General features: G+C 35.2%; 1 protein-coding gene across 3 annotated transcripts in view; it reads right to left on the bottom strand.

Moving 5' to 3' along the window:
- Positions 1-338: 338 nt before the first annotated feature.
- The window catches only part of Ap1s2 (adaptor-related protein complex 1, sigma 2 subunit), a 29,471-nt gene continuing 11,233 nt past the window's right edge, over positions 339-18,576 (bottom strand). Inside the window, exons 4-5 of one of the 3 annotated variants that reach the window (XM_013032162.1) lie at positions 18,416-18,553; positions 339-1,641 (exon numbers count right to left, since the gene is read on the bottom strand). In XM_013032162.1, the coding sequence (XP_012887616.1) occupies positions 1,594-1,641; positions 18,416-18,553 (186 nt within the window). In that variant the 3' untranslated portion in view covers positions 339-1,593. Of the gene's footprint in view, positions 1,642-5,651; positions 6,353-7,610; positions 7,934-18,415; positions 18,554-18,576 lie in introns of those variants that run through there. The other 2 variants (XM_013032163.1, XM_013032161.1) reach the window with 2 other exon arrangements.

Genomic DNA, 18,576 nt, shown 5'->3' on the forward strand with positions numbered 1-18,576 from the left:
ATGGTTTGGATACCTTTATCAGGAATAATCGTAGTTGGCTGTTCAGAAAGAAGTCAACTGCATCAAAGTTTTAAAAGCGACATTTATTAATTGAAAATAAATGTGTTAATATGCTCTGGGCAGCATGGAGTTCATGTTTTTAGTGAGTTGAAGTACATGAAAATGCCTTAGATCTGTTATTTATTGATGTGCTTATAATCACCACCAAATGCAGATGGGGGGAGGGGTGTCAAATGGTGGGAAGGGTTAACATTTTATTGAACACGAGAAATTCTTCCTTCAGCAGCTCTCCGTAGTTGGACCAACTTTTGGAAAGAGAGATTGAAAACACACCACAGTGTTTATATGGTGAACATTTATTACAACTGGATGTGATAAGACAGTGCTCATGTGGTCTGATTGTTGTTTACAATCACAACAAAGCTTAATCCAGCCCAGCATATATACAAGGGAAAGTGTGAACACCAGGACATGTTTAGATAATGTATGAAAGTGACTGTCGAACAGTTACACGGCTTGAAAAATAGCGTGCCAGTTAGTGCCATTTTACTTCATTCAACTCTCACTTTGTAATACGAAAGGTTTTTCAATTTTTGTTAATGTTCTGCTCGCTAAGCAATGCCACAGAAGGAAAGGAAGCTGCTGTCAAGTGTTTTAGCACTTCTAACTGCAAGGAAGCAATAGAGAAGCGAAATAAATTTGGCTTTAACAAGCACCCCAGAAGGAACACTGGTACTTTCAAGATTGATTTTATGCAACGTTGAGAAGAACCATCCATAACAAATTCTGGAAGAGTCTGTTACCAAAACTTCCTGGCAAACTGATGATCTCACTTTATTTTGGGCCATCAAAAAACTAAGTAAATGAAGAGGACCTCAAAAAACTCATCTTCAGGAATCAAATGGACCTTGGCCTCTTAATAATTTATGTGCTATTAAGAAACATTCTTTGTCCCTCATCTGGTTTGTTCATATTATTAATTTGTATTGTAAAACAATATCATTCCAATCTCGTCATCAAAAACAATGGATGCTTTTTTTTTGTTTGGCGTTAAGGTATGGAGTATCCAATATAGGTCTTTCGTATAAATTTGGATTTTGCTTAAAGTTTCAGTAGCTCAATTTTCATTCACTTGATCTGTAACACGTCAATTCCCTTTATTCTTAGACAGGCCGAAATGGTGCCCTAATCTAGTCTTTGGTTCCATAAAACCAGCTTTCACATTCAAATTTGAGTTTTCTTGGTCAAACCCAGTAGTAAGTATATTTTGCATGATTTGTTTGAGATACATGTTATCCAGATATCATTCTTATATATGCACATAATCAACTAAAAGAAATGGATCTATAAAGTATCCCCAAAAGGTTTCTTTTTCTATATCTTTCCAATACATAATTTAAGTCCCTTAACTTATCATCTTTGATTCACCAAAGTTCCCTTTAAAAAAAATTGTGTAGGCCTGAATGAAGCAGCTTAGCAAAACAGTTAATACTGACAAGACATCATCTTACACCATTAGCTAACATGGACATGAAGGCAGTGACCATCTACAAGTGTGAAATGCCACAAGAAGTCATCAACAAGGGAGAAGAGTTATGTCAGTCCAATTTCTTCAAGAACACTACGTGGGGTTTCAGCTTCCTGTGGAGGGAAAATGTGAGATTCTGGTAAGCAGATCCAGGGAGGGCCTCTTAAGGTGAAAAACGGACATGAAGGACATGCCCCAGAAATATTCTACTAGTGACAGCCAGTTAGTTCAGTGCTCCAAACTCTGGAAGCCACAGAAAAGACATCACCATCTGTATTAAATATTTACTGTAAATCCGCCAATGTATGGGGGTTCAATTAGCATAACACACAAAGCAATCAAACCAATGCAATTATAATGGATGAAATCACTGGTAGTCCATTAAATAAGGAAATATTATCTTACTGTTAAAAAAAAAATCTCCTGCGAGTAAAAAGCAGCCTCCCCACCTCAAGTTCCCTATGCTTCACCAATTTGTTTTCTGTTCCATGGATTTATAGAAATGACTTCCTCTTGATATTTTCACTTTAAATGTTCACAAGCAGTAATGTTTTAGAAATGGTCCTTCCAAGATCTCAGGGCAAACATCTCTGGAAGCCACATACGGAAGACAACAAACACTTTGAGAGAAAAGGAACTTGCTCAGCTGGTGATCTACCATTTAAGTCTTACTTCCAGCCCAGCCTTTTCTGGTTATTTTGGTGATGGAGTCAAGCAACCTTTTCTGCTCGAGCTGGCCTTGAAACATGATCCTCCTTACCTTAGCCTCCGAGTAGCTGTGATTATAAGTGTGAACCACTGGCACCTGGCTCCAATATTTGTATTTGAATTTCAAAGGAAGACAAAACCAAGTTGCTAGGAAAAAAACCTATTTCAAACCATTTCCAAAGTGGCTAACTTTGCACATAACAAAATTTTTAAAAAGGCATGCAGATCAACTTTTAGGAATTACTAGCACTTTTGTAATTAAAAGGCAATTATTATATTTTAATGGTGGATTAACAATGTAAAATTTTGATACTTAATAATAAACTTACTTTTGCATCCTAATTGTGGTACAGCACAAAACAAGGAAAAGTCATATTAAATAATAAATTCATAGAACATCAGGTTTAATTATTATAAAGCACTTTACAGTATAACAATAAATTACTTAACCTTTATGATCAATTTCTATATTTGGAAATCAAGAATAACAGTACTACTTACCTTCATGTGTTGAGGTTAAGAGAATTTAAGTCTCAGTGCCTGATTTATAGAAAGTGCTTTAAAAAACATTAGCTGGTAAGTTAGAAAATTGAAAACTAAATGAAGGCATTTTAGTATTTAGTATCAAGTTAAATTACTGTAGCCAAAAATGTACATAGTGTGACCTGTTAATGTTTCTGTAGTAATGGAAATCTGGGTGGAAGTGAGGTTGGTGAAAAAAGTTTTTTTTTGGTTGTGGGGCTTGAACTCTGGGCCTTGGTACTATCCCTGAGCTCTTCAGCTCAAGGCATGTGCTCTACCACTTGAGCCACAGCACCACTTCTGGTGTTCTGATGGTTTATTGGATAAGAGTCTCCCAGACTTTCCTGCCTGTGCCGGCTTTGAACTGCAATCTTCAGATCTCGGCCTCCTGAGTAGCTAGGATTACAGGCATGAACCACTGACACCTGGCTTGAAAAAGGTATTTTTTTAAAGCGTAGTCTCATTATATATCCTTCCCAACTGAATTCACTTTATTCAGGTTATAAATTTTAAGATGGTGGATAAAAGAACGAATCGAATATCACAATAATACAATCAGTGAACAGTAAAAAAAAAACTATGGCATTAAACGATCAGTTTTTAAAAAGCTAAGGAGGAAAAAAGCTGATAACTTGTTAAAAATTTAGAGATTTAAGACTTATCAACCAGATAGATATAATATGATGCTTGTCTGGTATCTGGTTCTAACAAACTAAACATAAAAGACATTTTCTTCCAGACAATTAGGAAAATCGGAACCAGATAGGAGAATTACTATTAACTTTGTTGGGTGTGGAACTACTGTTAGGTATTAAGTAATATAGGTGAAATAGGAGGATGTCTCAGGTTTGCTCTAAAATTCCAGGGCAAAACTAGAGGAATGTTCTTGAGTAAACAAGTAGAATATTAAGTTGATGATTGGTGACATTGAGTGATGTGTACCTGAAGGTTCTTTATAGAATTCTCTACATTTATGTCTTGAAGCTTTCATGATAGGTTATTTTTAAAGTCAAATGGAAAAGCAACCCTCTCAAACTCCATATATGCCAATTTCTTCCATTTATAATGTTTAGCCTTTAATCATTAAAATACAACACACTGTATAATATCTGAACCATATATTTAATATTTTAACTCAGTTATTTCCACTTAATATTGAGTAATGTTTAAAAGTTTAATGCAACCTTTAGTACGTTAATTAAAGGATGCTTTGAGTTGTATACAGTTTACACTCTAAGTTTATCTTGGTAAAAATGGCCCAGAGCTATTTTGTGGAGCCAATCAGATTTCTATTATATGCTCACTGCCTGCAGAATTTCTTGAGAAAGAATCATGATGCTTTTTGGATATGGATTATTTAAAAATTTTCTTAAAAGCCTAGTTTCATTTACACACTTTACTCCTTTAAGACTGTGTAATTTGAACTTTTTTTTGTCAGTCATGGGGCTTGAACTCTGGGCTTGGGCACTGTCCCTCAGCTCTTGCTCTTCAGCTCAAAGTGAGCGCTCTACCACTTGAGCCACAGCACCACTTCTGGTTTTGTGGTGGTTAATTGGAGATAAGAGTCTCACAGACACTCCTGCCTGGGCTGGTTTTGAACCACGATCCTCAGATCTCAGCCTCCTGAATAGCTAGGATGACAGGCATGAGCCACCAGTGCCTGGCTTAATTTGAACGTTTTTTTTTTTTTTTTTACAAATTGTTTATAATATAAAATGTAATTTTCCTACAGGTTCACACTAAAATTGTAGCTCAAAATTATTTAGGAGAATAATTATCTAAAATAGTAAAATCATAAGCACAGAAAGTTCAATGGTGTTTACCAAGGCCTGTGGGACCAAGAAATGGGGAGTGGTTGATTTGATGGGTATAGTCACTTTTGCAAGATGAAAAAGTTCTGGAGATGTGTTGCATAACAATGTAAAAATACTTAACACTACTGAACTATATACTTAGCAGTGCTTAAAATGATGACTTGAATGTTAAATGTTTTAAAATCACATTGAAAAATAACCTGGAATAATACAAATATAACATGTTATTTTATCAAAAGGGATGAAGAAGTAAAGGCCATTCACATGAGTTGAAGTACATGCAATACTTTTATTTTAGACATGCAAGGAAAGCTCTCTCAGTCTACTAATTTAAGCAAGCGGCTGTATACAGATAACCACAAAAAAGCCACATTTTGTTACAGCTCAGCACACAGCAACCAAAGCAATCAGGCAGGAGACAAAGCAAATTTATTTCTGCAGCATTAAAACCAGATGAACCATACTGCAGGACAGAGAAAGGAATGGAGAAAAACCAATGGAAATGAAAGACCAATGTTTCCCAATATTTCAAACATAGTACAATGCAACACGAATGGAGATGACTGATCTGACCTGCCTAATACTAAGCTTGCTGCAAGCACATGTTCAAAGGTCTTTCAATGAGTGGTAGCTTAAAAGTTAGTGTTTAGGACCAAATTTCTTAACCCAGGCTTCAAACTCTTTCGATCCAATTGATTAACTTGGTACTTTTCTTTTCATTGTAAAATATGCTGAACGTTAAACAGCATACACCATATTAGTCAAAATTAAAGTTTTGGATATTCAGAAAGATATAACCCTAGTTAGCAAAAAATTAAGGATTTAAATGGAGGCTTATATTAGATAGCCATTAACTAATTAAATATAAGAATTTAGATATTGAAACAATGCATATTAGGCATTCTGTACTGTAATATTGTTATGGAAGGGCTACCACTAAGCCTTGCAGGACAAACTTTGCACACATAGTTTTCTTAAAGGGATAATACTTTTATCTTTAGATGACTGTGAAACTTTTTTTCCACTATTTTTAAAAATGTTTCTTTATTGTAAAGATGCTGTACAGAGGGGTCACAGTTACATGAGTAAGGGAAAAAAATTCTAAAAGGGATTGTTTAAGGTGGAGGCATGGCTCAAGTAGTAAAGCGCCTCCTAAACGGATTATTTGAGTTTATTTTATAGCACAAGTCATGGAATAAATGTGGCACTGAAAAAGAAAACTAAAAAGTTTCTTAAAAATCAAATGTTTTAACCAGATCAATTTTTACATAACATATCAGAACATATTGCTTCATACAGACTACAGTCACACTAAATAATTTCTTTTCTGGAACTGAAGATTAAACCACACTAAATATTATGGTACTGCTTATTTTGGACCAAGTGCTTTAGCTCTATTTTCTTTGGTAAACATAAATGATTGCCAGGCTTTTCTTAGACAATTAATCCAGATGGTTCATTAATAATCACATACATGTTTTTAATGAATATTGCTCATAATACTCACAGACCATATTTTGTCAAGAAAAAATTAAATCAGAAATGGATATCACATACAGAATGAAAATAAAACAGCAAAGTGGGGTATGAAAAGAGGAAAGGTATACAATCAAAAAGGTACTGGTTCTAGAAGTTCTATTATTATTTTACAAGACAATAAATCACCAAGCTGAGGATATTTTCTTTCATAAGTATATCAGCTCTATTTCCTCTGGTAAATTCTGCATACTCGATGAGTAGTCATTTAGTACACAGGGACATTAAAATATTCATGACGTGGCTACAAAAGAAATGCATATATTCTTATACACAATAGAAAAACTGATATAGACACAATCAGATTTATAGAACTTTTAAGTTAATAAAAATTTAAGGGGTTGTTTACTTTTGTTCTTTGGTTTATGACTGAATATTTAACTTCTTTAATAATGCCCAGATCAAAGTCACATTTCTATTATACATTTCTGTATGTAAGGGTAAACAAAATGTTGCTCTGTATTTACAAAGCAAGGTCTTTATTTCACTCTAAAGATATTTTCAGTGTAACTCAATAATGAGCAAACTGAAAGTTCAATTTGAATATTGCCTTTCACCAGCGCCTTCGGTTGATTGGGATTTTATTACACAAGCGAGATCCAGAGGGAACCTTTCTCCAAGAAAAAAGGAGAAATAACAAAAATCTATGAGTGTGACTTTGAGACTAAGTGTATTAACTTAAAAAAAAAAACCCAGAATAGATGCTAAAGAATTCTCTAAACAGATTTGTTAAGGTGTCCATGCCCACAAATTTACCTAATGATATATTTCTCACATCAACAAGAAAAAATGGTACCATGTGGTGAGGATCTTAATTTGACTCTAGAGGGTTGCAGATGGTTTCCTGGGGCTTGAAGAATTCCCTGGAATTAGACGCAAAGTTCTGAACAAATTTTCCTCAAGAGAGGATTCACCATCCTTCCAACTGCCCAAGGGATTACACCCCCATCAAAAGGCTGTGAATCCAAGAAGGCTAAAACTGCTTACATTAGTGTTTTGAAGTGTCCTCATTTGAACATTTATTCAAGTTGTAACTTTGAAATACTAGGCTACAAAAGCAGATACATTTTTTTTTGCCTTTCCTGGAGCTTGAACTCAGGGCCTGGGCACTGTTCCCTGACCTTTCGTGCTCAGGTCTAGTGCTCTACCATTGGAGCCATGGACTTTTCTGCCTGGGCTGGCTTCAAACTGTGATCCTTAGATCTCAGTCTCCTGAGTAGCTAGGATTAAAGGCAGGTGCTACTAGAGCCTAGCAATTTTATTTCTTCTTAAAGTAACAGAATGAAAGCTTATATCAGATAGTTCCTAAACCGCCTCCAAAACATCTTAAAAAGATAGCTTCCCTTTTTCTTCCACTCACAAAAATTCCACTCTAGATTTTTAAAAAACTCAAGTAATTAAAATAATTGTATTAATCAATGCTTCACTTCCATAAGAAACTTTCATTGTTCATAGGAACATTGTGTTCTTATACCAGTGACATTAGCAATTTATAGTATTTAAGGATTTTCTGTGTCACGGAACTTCAATCTATTTCAATAGTCTATGTAAAAAAATAAATTATAAAAAAACCTGTAACTTATATTAAAAAAAACTCTATGAAAACATCAACTTCAGAAAAGAAAATTAGAACTCTTCCCTTGGGATTTAGCCATAGCCTTTTAAAGTAATGCTATAATATAAACAACAAGCTTAACACAAGTATAATGACAAACTGAATTCACATATCCTACTACATTTTGATGCAGTCAGTATTCCAGCACGTATTCTAGTATGCTTTCTTACACCAATGAAAATGCTTGCTGTGATATATATTCTCTGTTTTCTGGAGAAAGAACAAGAAAAGTCTGTCAAATAACCTTTCATCTAAGTATCAATTCTTTGCCTTTATATTATAGTCCTTAATCTTTTAAAAATTCCTCTTAATTTTATGTCACATCAGTTACAAAAGAGAAAGATGATTTCCCAAACAGGGCTGAGTAGTCATTCCTCTCTAAATGAAACTTGTATTATGAGTGAGGACAGGTTCTCTATGGACCGTTGTAAAATGTGACCACTCCAGCCACTGCCATCAGCCTTTATCTGCTAGGAATTTTACTGCCTATGAGTTGATGGTAAGCCAAATTATTCTATATAGCGAATGATCTAGACTACTATACTGAAACAAGAAATTAGCAGCCACCAATTGTGAAAGGAAACCCTTCTTTAATGGGAAAACATCCTTCACAAAGAAAAGGAACCCTAAAATGCACAGAAATAATTAATAAATGTTATCTACAGGTTGCTCTCACAGGTATTAAGTAATGCCCCACTTCAGACTGCTGGACTCTGAAGAAGTTCTGCTACAAATAAATACCTTAATGATCATTGAACCTTTAAATCTGACTTCAAGGTACGTAAATATGCCCATAATTAACTAAGATTTTTTTCTCTTCTACGTGGAATAATAGTAGATGCAATATAAACTCTAGTGATCCTAGCCCTTATAACACTTATCGTTTCCATCCCAGGAAAAAAAAATTGTATTATTTAAGAATAATGTAATTCCTCAATTATATTTAAAGGTCAGTACATAGGGAAGGTGTAGCACTAGACCTACTCTTTTACTCTTCCCATAGACAGGGACATGGGCACTTTTGGAAATCATAAATGGTGTGTTTCTGAATATACCAAAATACCTGTGATTTAAGGGGGAGAAAGGACAGCATATTAGTGCAGAAAAAAATTTAGTGCAATTATTGTATTGGATAAATATAAGCCACAAGTTGCCTTTAATACACATTTGTGTGTGTGTGTGTGTATACACTAGGGTTTGAACTCAGGGCCTCATACTTGCCAGCCAAGAGGTCTTACCACTGAGCCACATCTCCAGAGCTTTCATATACTGGTTGTTTTTGAGATTCCTGCCACGGCATGGGCCTACATCATGACCTGCCCACATTAGACTTCCCATGGTGGCTAGGACGACAAGCCTGCACCACGTTTAACTCTCTATTGAAAATGGGTCTCATGAACTATCTGCCTAGGTTGGCTTTGAACCTCGATCTTCCCAATCTCAGCCTCCCAAATGGCAAAGATAATAGGTGTGAGACATTGATGCCTTGCTAGGACAGATTCGTTAGAGACTTTTTGTTTTGAGTAAAGATGATAAGTATATTATATTCAACCTGAAATACGCCTTTGGCTCTGGGAAATCCTTTTACTAATTTGCTCCTTACTAAATTTATTGCCAATCATCTACTCTCCTCAGGTATCTATCCTTCCCTCCCCAGTCCTCAGTGGTTCTTCTCTAGATGATGTCAGCTTTCAAGGTGAAGAAAAGGACAACAATTTGTAATTTTCCTCATCTAACTCATGAATAAAAAAATCTACAGCTTTCTCCCATTACTGCCTCATGATAAAGGACAAAAACTTTCTTCACTTAAACCAATGCTTTATTTGTCGGTTGTGGGGCTTGAACTCAGGGCCTGGGTCCCTGAACTCAGGCTGTCCCTGAGCCTCTTTGTGCTCTAATACTCTACTACTTGGGTCACAATGCCACCTCTGGTTTTTGACTGGTTAATTGGAGATAAGAGTCTAACCGGTACTTTTCTGTCTGGGCTGACTTCAAACTATGAACCTCAGATCTCAGCCTCTTGAGTAGCTAGGATTACAGGTGTGAGTCACAGGTGCCTGGTTTAAACCAGTACTTTTGACTCCATTCCCATTACCCCTCCCAATATAGTATATCTCCCCTTATTTCATTCTTATTCTTATCACTCTCACCATCAGAATCTTCTCCTTAGTACATATACATGCATCTTCAACTCTGTGTCATAATTCCCTATCAAAAGGACCAAATGTAATGGGAACTATTGTGTAAGAAACACTGAAGACAGGAACTAAGTTATATCTATTCTCAAAGCCATCTACCTTCTCAAGAAAAGTAAAACTATTACCACAACATTTCCTAGACATTCACCAGAGCAGGCTTATGATTCCAAAGGAAAGGCAACTAGAAAGTGGTAGAAAGCTATAATAATGACTGGGATGCTTAAGTCTCGTTGAGAACAGCAGAGCTAAAGTAAACTAATGGTACCAGTCCCGGGTGTGTAGAGCTAGGAACAAACATCTAGTCTCTTTGTTTCTAGTATACAATGTAATAAAGTGCTCTTGTTTGTCCTTGATGTTTCAGAACATCACTAACAGAATTGTGTGGCAACTCTGGAACTCTATTCATTGGGTTAAAGGCCTAAAGGGTCAAAGAATATTCTTACTCAGCAAGATCTACTTAGAACAATGAAGTATAAAAAAGAAGTGAATTTTGTGTGTGTGTGTGTGTGTGTGTGTGTGTGTGTGTGTGTGTGTGTGTGAGGGGGCTTGAATTCAGAGCCCCATACTCTTACTTAGCTTTCTTGCTCATAAGATAGTTCTCTAACACTGAAACCACACCTGCCTCCAGTCCAGAATTTGGTTGGTTAAATGGAGATGGAGTATTGCAGATTCTTTTTTATGCCTGGATTGGCTCTGAATTTAAATCCTCAGAGTTTAGCCTCCTTAAGTAGCTAGAATTTCAGGGATGAGCCACTGGTGCCCAGCTAGAAGTGAAACACTTTTAAAGAGACCTTTTGGATAATAAAACTCATGGGGTCAGTCTTATTTCATGAGCATTTGTGAATTATTAAAGTCTAAAGTTTTTTTTGAAATCACATGAGCCATAAGTGGAAAATTATATGGTTTTACCAAATGATGTCTAAAATGGGCACAGGAGATAAATACTTCATGCGCTGCACATTTATTTTAATAAATTCTACCTTAGTCTTACTATGTTTTCATTTGCTCTGAGCATTTTCCCACTAAACATTTGCAATACTAAACATGCTGTTTTATACTTCTTAAAAAAGGAGGGAGAAACTTTAAACATTTCCACAATTAATATTTAAAGTTAGCTAATATGCTGCTACGAGATTATTTTCTCATTTGATATGCCTTGAGGATCTTTCCATATCATTACAAAGAAAATCGATCTTACTTTTCTTAGCCATGTTTATAGCTGGATGTATGATTGTGTTGTAATTTTTCTTAACCTTATTTCCCACTGAGGGACATGTGGTAAGTCCTAATGGCTAAATAGTATACTGAGCCTATGCTCATATATACATTGTATATTTCTGTTGGATAAATTGTTGTGGTTAATGGGCCAAAAGGTATACACATAATAGGTACACCAAACTTGTCCTTTGCAAGACAAAGAGTGTCTCTTATCATTGCCAATCCAAGAAAAAACAAACAAGCAAAAGGTCTAGCTGCTTTCCCTCATTTGTGGTAGCTATAACAAGCCTAGAAACCTATAAGTAAACACATTGGGCAGTGTGCAAGTGGTTACAAGTGAATAAGTAGACTCTATGGAGGGCTTTGACCAAAGTCACAGTCCAACAAAATAAGCACCAGGAAATGAGTACTTGAAAGAGGGAGGATGAGGCCAAGGAGAGAAGGGTAGACAAATGAAGGGGGGCAGGGAGGGAGAATGCAGTCAAGAACTAATAGTATATACCACAAAACTAAGAAAACTAAGGGAAGGGGTGGGTGAAGGAGGGTAAGAATGGCAAAGGTGGCGACACTGATCACACTGATTTAGATGTACTGAATTCCTAAACTGCTTTGTTAAATGGCATCTCCTTTGTACAACTACTTAAAGATAATAAAAATTTAAGTATTAAAATGGGTGTATTTGCCAGTAAAAAAAGGTCTTGTTGGTATTTTAATTGCATTCTAATATAAGGAGAATTTCTTTTATCTTTCATTTCATTCATCTTTTATTCTTTTCATCTTTCATTCTGCTCTTCTTTCTTCTGTGAATTATTCATGCCCTCTGCTATGTTTTTTTTTCCTTTTCTACTGGGCTGTTCATCTATTTCTATTACTTTTGTCTTAAAAGTAACCACAGGAATAACTTTACTATGTTCTTTTAGCTGTTCTAATCTGTTATTGTAAGACATAGACATAAATTACTCTTTGACAGCTACATTTTTTTACAGTAAAAAAAACCAGAAAATTTTCAGCTTAGCAAATACAATTTTAGACTGTTATGAAATATTTTGAGCAGTATTGTTTGTCTTAAAATGCTGTAAATTAAATCAATGTTTCCCAAACATAAAAGATTTTTCAGAGTCAAAGAACATCAAACTCTAAATATTTTTGCCAAGTAAATCCTTTAAAGCCAACAGAGTACAAAAGAACAAGAGCAAAAAAGTCTATCTCTACAGCAAAAGAAAAGTCTGTGTATATAAATTCTAGTCATTGAATCTATTTTTCCTTTAAGAAGTGATTGAATCCCTAAGGGAGATGGAGAAATCAGCAGAAAATTCAAAAGGGCTCTGCTTGCCTGCAGGGTAGACTCAATTCTATTTCCACACACAAACTCAATTACCTTAATAGAAACAAATAGATCTGGTTGTTGTTGAAGAAATGAGATTATATGTTGATGTCCCACTAGCTTTGCTGTGGATTAGGTTCTAAAGTCAACCACAGATTACCTCTCTAGACCATGTTTATCAAGTAAACATAATTTCAGTGAATCACAGGTGAGATTAGACATTTATGTGTTTATTAGCACGTAAGTCCTTCATTCACAATTCTTAGGTTTCCTTCTCCCCTCTTCCTTTTGCCTTTTTTTTTTTGAGTACTGGAGCATGAATTCAGGACCTCATACTCTTGCTTGTCAAGGTTGCTGCTTTGCTTTTCTGGCTTTCTGCTAGGTTCATATAGCAATTCTCAGATCTCAGCTTCCAGAAAGGCTAGAATTATAGGCATGAGCTACTGGAGCCCAGCTCCCCTCTTTCTTTTGCATTTTTGACCAACTTTCAGGCAACTAAGCTGTATACTACATATACCACTGAAAAGATGCAACAGACTAAGTGTAAATGGAATTTTTATTCCATGGTGTTAAATTGAACTAGGGTTTCTCAACTCAAGACACAACTGACATTGGGGAAGAGATAATTCCTTGGGGGTTCCTGTTAACTGCAGAATATTCAGTAGTGTCTTTAGACTTTATGTATGATAGGCCAATAGTGATATGTCCAGCATAGCTCAATGGACCCTGGGAGGACACGGCTGCCCCTCCTCCAACCCATGAGAATTTCTGAGCTAATCAATCTACTAGGCTCTAGTTGGTGGATAAGAGCATAGTCTACTGTGTTTGCTTGCATTTGTTCATTTTTCTATAACAGAAATTTTTAATTTTTGAAAAAAAGCAACACAGGAAACAAAGAAATTATAATAGTAAGGGAAAAACTTCAAACTTAGAAGAATTTCACAAAGTAATGAAAAGATCGCCCAACCAGCTGGAATATGCTCTTTGCAGGTCCCAACACTAGAGCTCATGAGTTCAAGGAAGTAGGTCAAGAGAAGTATTAAAAAAAAATAACTGGGGTTGGGAAGGTGGCTCAGTGGTAGAGTACTTGCTTTGCATGCATGAGGTCCTGGGTTCCATTCCTCAGCACCACATAAGCAGAAAAAGCTGGAAGTGGCGCTGTGGCCAAATGGTAGAGTGCTAGCCTTGAGCTGAGTCGCTGAGGGACAGCGTCCAGGCCCAGAGTTCAGGCCTTGAACCGACAAAAAATAAACAAAAAACAAACAAACAAAAACCCAGATTGGTAAACGGGAAACCACAAAATAGGAAAGGAGAGTATTATGCAATAAAGTTTTCTACTCTGTTTATTATTATGGCCTAAAAATGCTTTTATTATTATGGGCTCTATTAAAAACTTGTGAAATCAAATTTAACGTTATTACATATTTAAGTTATTCCAACTTTTCATCATTAGAAACATTCCAGAGTTGCAAAAAGTGATTCACAGTGAGCTAGAAAAGAAACATCAAGGAGAGGGGGAATTTTCAAAAGTCTTTTAGGAAAAAGACTAATATATGCAAACATTTTTATTCTGTGTCCCCTTCTGGATTGTACAACTTGAGCACCAACATAACAAACCTTGTCTCGAATTTGTTCTGCAGCCCCCATTCATTTTATTTAAAAAAATTGAAATATACTGCAATAAAAGACCACAACTTTGTTTAACTTTTGACTAGTGAAAATAAAGGGGTTTAAGGCTAAAAGGTTTTACTATAAACAGTGGCAATTACAAAGGAATTATAGGAGTTTGTCTTATTAGAGCAAATTCTAAAACTATTTCTATCAAAATGTTTTGTGCTGGTAATATTATTGTATATATTTTAAAAACATCTAACTCTTAAAATTATTTGAAGCTGGGTACCAGAGGCTGTAATTCTACCTACTCAGAAAACTGAGATCTGAGGATCATGATTCAAAGCCAGCTGGGATAGTCTGTGAGACTCTTTTTTTTTTTTTTTTGGGTCCAGTCGTGGGGCTGAACTCTGGGCCTGGGCACTGTCCCTCAGCTCTTCAGCTCAAGGCTAGTGCTCTACCACTTGAGCCACAGCGCCACTTCCAGCTTTTTTCTTTTTCTGCTTATGTGGTGCTGAGGAATCAAACCCAGAGCCTCATGCATGCAAGGCAAGTGCTGTACCACTGAGCCACCTTCCCAGCCCCGTCTGTGAGACTCTACCTCCAATTAACCACCAAAAAGCCAGAAGTGGAGCTGCGGCTCAAGTAGTAGAGTACTTCTTGCTTTTAGCATAAAGGCTCAGGGACAGTGCCCTGAATTCAAGCCCTAGGACTAGTGCAAAAAAAATTAAGATATTTTGTGATTTCTGTTTGGAGATAGGGTCTTGCTATGTAGCTCAGGCTAGTCTTGAACTAGGGATCCTCCAGCCTCCATCTCCCACCACCCAGCCCAGGTAAGATATTCTTGAATTTGACTAATATACTCAAGTATTCTTAACTAGCAAGATTCATCTTCAAAAAATTACATATTCACTTTATGTTTTTACTTTAATGCTATTGTTATTAATCATATTTACTTAAAATATTTTCTTTAAAATATTAAGTTATAAAGTCTTCCTTATTTTCTTAAAGACCACATTTTCTTCTAACATTCTTACCTCTCCATTTTTACGTAGTCCCATAGATTATTACTTAAAAAAATAGGGATAGCATAATACTAAGATATATCATGTAGGTCCAGCACTAAACCAAATCAATTTTAGCAGTGGTAATTCTCCTTAGAGAACCACTTTCTAGACAAGGAAGACAAATGCCTGCAAACACAGTAAATCTATTCATAATATCTAGCATCTTCAAGTCGAAGCAAATTTTGGGGTACCTCACTTCTTTTCCATTTCACAGATTGCTTTAGTGAGAAACAATACCAACAGCCAACAAAGCTTAAAGGAAAAAAACCACCACAAATTTCAAAATAATGCTGTTAGTATAAAAAAGAAAGGTTGACACATCTCAAAGCATGTCTCTCCACCGTCATGCAGCTACCCATGAGGGTTAAAGCCCAATGTCCAGTATTTAAATATTTGATCTTCACAGATCAAGCCAGGACTTGAAATCATCTCAACGTGCAACAGTCGTTTTTGCATAGCACCCCATTTTATCCATGCCACAAAAATGGTAAATTTAGTAGTTACCAATAAATATGTTGGGGAGGGGCAAAGAGACTAAAGCCTTAGACTGTTCTTTATCATAAGATATCCTCAGACAAACCTCCCCATTCTTCATTCTGGCTCTATAAAATTAAGGAGTAGAGAAAAACTGGTTAAGTGCCCAACTTTACAGAAAAAAAGCCACACTACTACTTCCTTTGTCATGTGTGTGTGTCTATAAAATAAATCAAATTGCATTATTCCCCACCTTACCCACACACAATCTAGTTCAGAATGGGTATGTGGGGGGGGGAGAGAAATAATCCCAACATTGCATAAAGTATCAATTTAGTAATCTTAGCATGTCATACCTTAATAATTTAAGAATCAACTGTAGTGCCGGTGGCATGTTAAGATGACATGTTCTAAATGTTAATCAAACATGAAAAATTGGATAATTGGCCAATTTCAGGACTTCCCTCCCAAATCTAATTATGTATTCATACAACCAAATAACAAAAGGAATAAAATTCAGCCTACAGATGCTAAAAATAGTTCTTTGTATATCAAGTAATTAAGCAGAAGGAAAAAATGTGTTATTATTAAATCATGTCTACTGATCTGTTAGTAATTATTATTTAAATCATAATTATTTTATGCTCTTATTACTAACCATAATGTACTAACAGAAAATCAAGTTTAGCCACTGACCATCTACTCTCTTTGCCAATAAAGATGAAAGACTATAACACATCTCATTAAAACAAATTGAGTAAAGGAAAAAATCTCAAGAAAGTTTTCTTATAGAAAATTTTGTCTTATAGAAAGGCATAGTTCTCAATTTAAACATTAATTAAAACCAAAATTATTTTATGATTTGCAGATACTTTTAGCCAACAGATATACATTCTTTGTAAATTCAAAGTCATTTTTAGAGCTTAGAAATAATCCAAATAAAAAACTCGACGCTATCTAGAAAAGTCAGTACACATGAAAGATTAAATTAAAAATCAATTAGTCTTTCTACTACAAATTTAAGGCTTTATTTACATTTTTACAAGCAAAATCACTCCACAGAACATTAACTAACTTAACACTATATCCTGAACTATAAGACCTAAAGCTGCTATTATAGATGTAGGCTTTTTAATAAGTACAACAATAAATGATTTAAGATAATATTTATATCTATCTACATTTCCAATACTGTGGACAATAAGAATTCATTGCCTAAGAAGTCATATATGACATATACTCTTTCAGTAACATTTTTGTCCCCTAGTGCATTAATATTTAATAATGCTACCAGGTATTAACAGCATCATTGAGGTATTATAAAGTTGCAATTTCCCAGTAGTACTTAAAAAATAATACAGGCACAGGAGATATCAGTGCCCTATACATTTCTCTCTAGGAAACATATTACAAGCAAAAGTTGAACAGCAATGACTTTAAAAATGCTTTATTAAAAGCAAATGTAGTTAACCAGAAAATTAGGGAATATTTGCATGCTGGCTTCTGAAAGAAAGAGGGTTGTCAACACTTCACATTTGTAGGTACCCTAACCACCCTTTTAGTAAATGTAAGAGATCATTAAATGCACAGTGTTTTCTAACAGCTGTTTATACTCTAAATGATGTTATTTTGTAGTCCCTACAACTTACTGGTGCAGGGGATATCCCTACTAATTCCTTCCTTCTCACCAAGAATAACAGTAATACAATTTCACTGGAAAACTAGTTACCTTTCTCCTGTAATTTTGTTCTCTTAAAGCTTGTCATTGCTGTAATAAGAGAAATGCTTAAAAATGAATCTAAAATCTGCTTTAGCAATTAAAAAAGAGCAAACTGATGAACAAATATGTAATGCACAAGAAGAGGCTAAAGTAAGCTGGATATAGAAAATGATCATTTGTTTCTGCAAAATGAACCTGTGTTCAAGGCGTTTTCTATATATGCACATATACTTAATACTTAATGTAAGCATACTATGTTTTGTATATTTACTAAGCTCTTCTCATGCTGTAAACTTTCTATAAGACAGCAGTCATAGCTAGCTCATTATAATCTAATTTAGTACCTAAATCAGAGTATCATCAAAATTTAAATTTCAGAACTAGAAAGTATATAAGCATTGAACCCATGACCAGCAAAGGATGACAGTGGCAATTAGAAAGGGAAAGGTTTGTTACGATTCTGGAATATGGAGGTTAAGAGAAGAAGATAAAAATGTTGACAGAAAATAGTTTGTTATTTATAAAGAACAAAGAGAAATACAAATGACTTTTTTGTGTGTTTTGCTAACACAAAATCAGAGAAGTCCGCAGAAAGTCTAATTTGAAAACACTACCATTTGCTTGGCTACATTTACACTTAATGGACATGAGGTGAAAATATGAATCAATTTGGAATGAAAATGCCAGAATTTCACAGTCAACTTCAAATTATCCACACTAATGAAAAATGTATTGATCTCAAGTGACTCCACACAATGGATGGAGAGTTCTCAACTTATTGTTACTTTTGTCCAATCATTTCCTTCCTTATGATAGGTTAGAAAATAGTGTTTTAGGGCCCCAAAATGGGCTATCCAGAATAAGCCGGACTGATAGAGTATTTTGAAAATGAACTATCCATCCATAGATAACTGAGTTGATGTGACTGACACATATTCCAATCAATAAATTGCACATAGACACTACACATGCCAAGCATGCTGAAACTACTGAATGATTCGGAAACCAAGAATGATCATTGAGACTTCCCTAGCAAGAGCCAAACATGCTACTGTCTAGAGAGAAGAACAAGTAGCTTACCTCTTGCAGTAGATCAGCTTGTTCAATTGCTTTAAGGACATTTTTCTTGGATGTCTCCTGCACTTCCCCTCCCAAAAGAAACTCATCCAAAATAAAATAAGCCTTCTCAAAATTAAAGATAATATCAAGTTCACACACCTGAAAAGCAAATCAATAAATAA

Source organism: Dipodomys ordii, unplaced genomic scaffold, assembly GCF_000151885.1.
Source record: "Dipodomys ordii isolate 6190 unplaced genomic scaffold, Dord_2.0 Scaffold150, whole genome shotgun sequence".
Classification (NCBI taxonomy): domain Eukaryota; kingdom Metazoa; phylum Chordata; class Mammalia; order Rodentia; family Heteromyidae; genus Dipodomys; species Dipodomys ordii.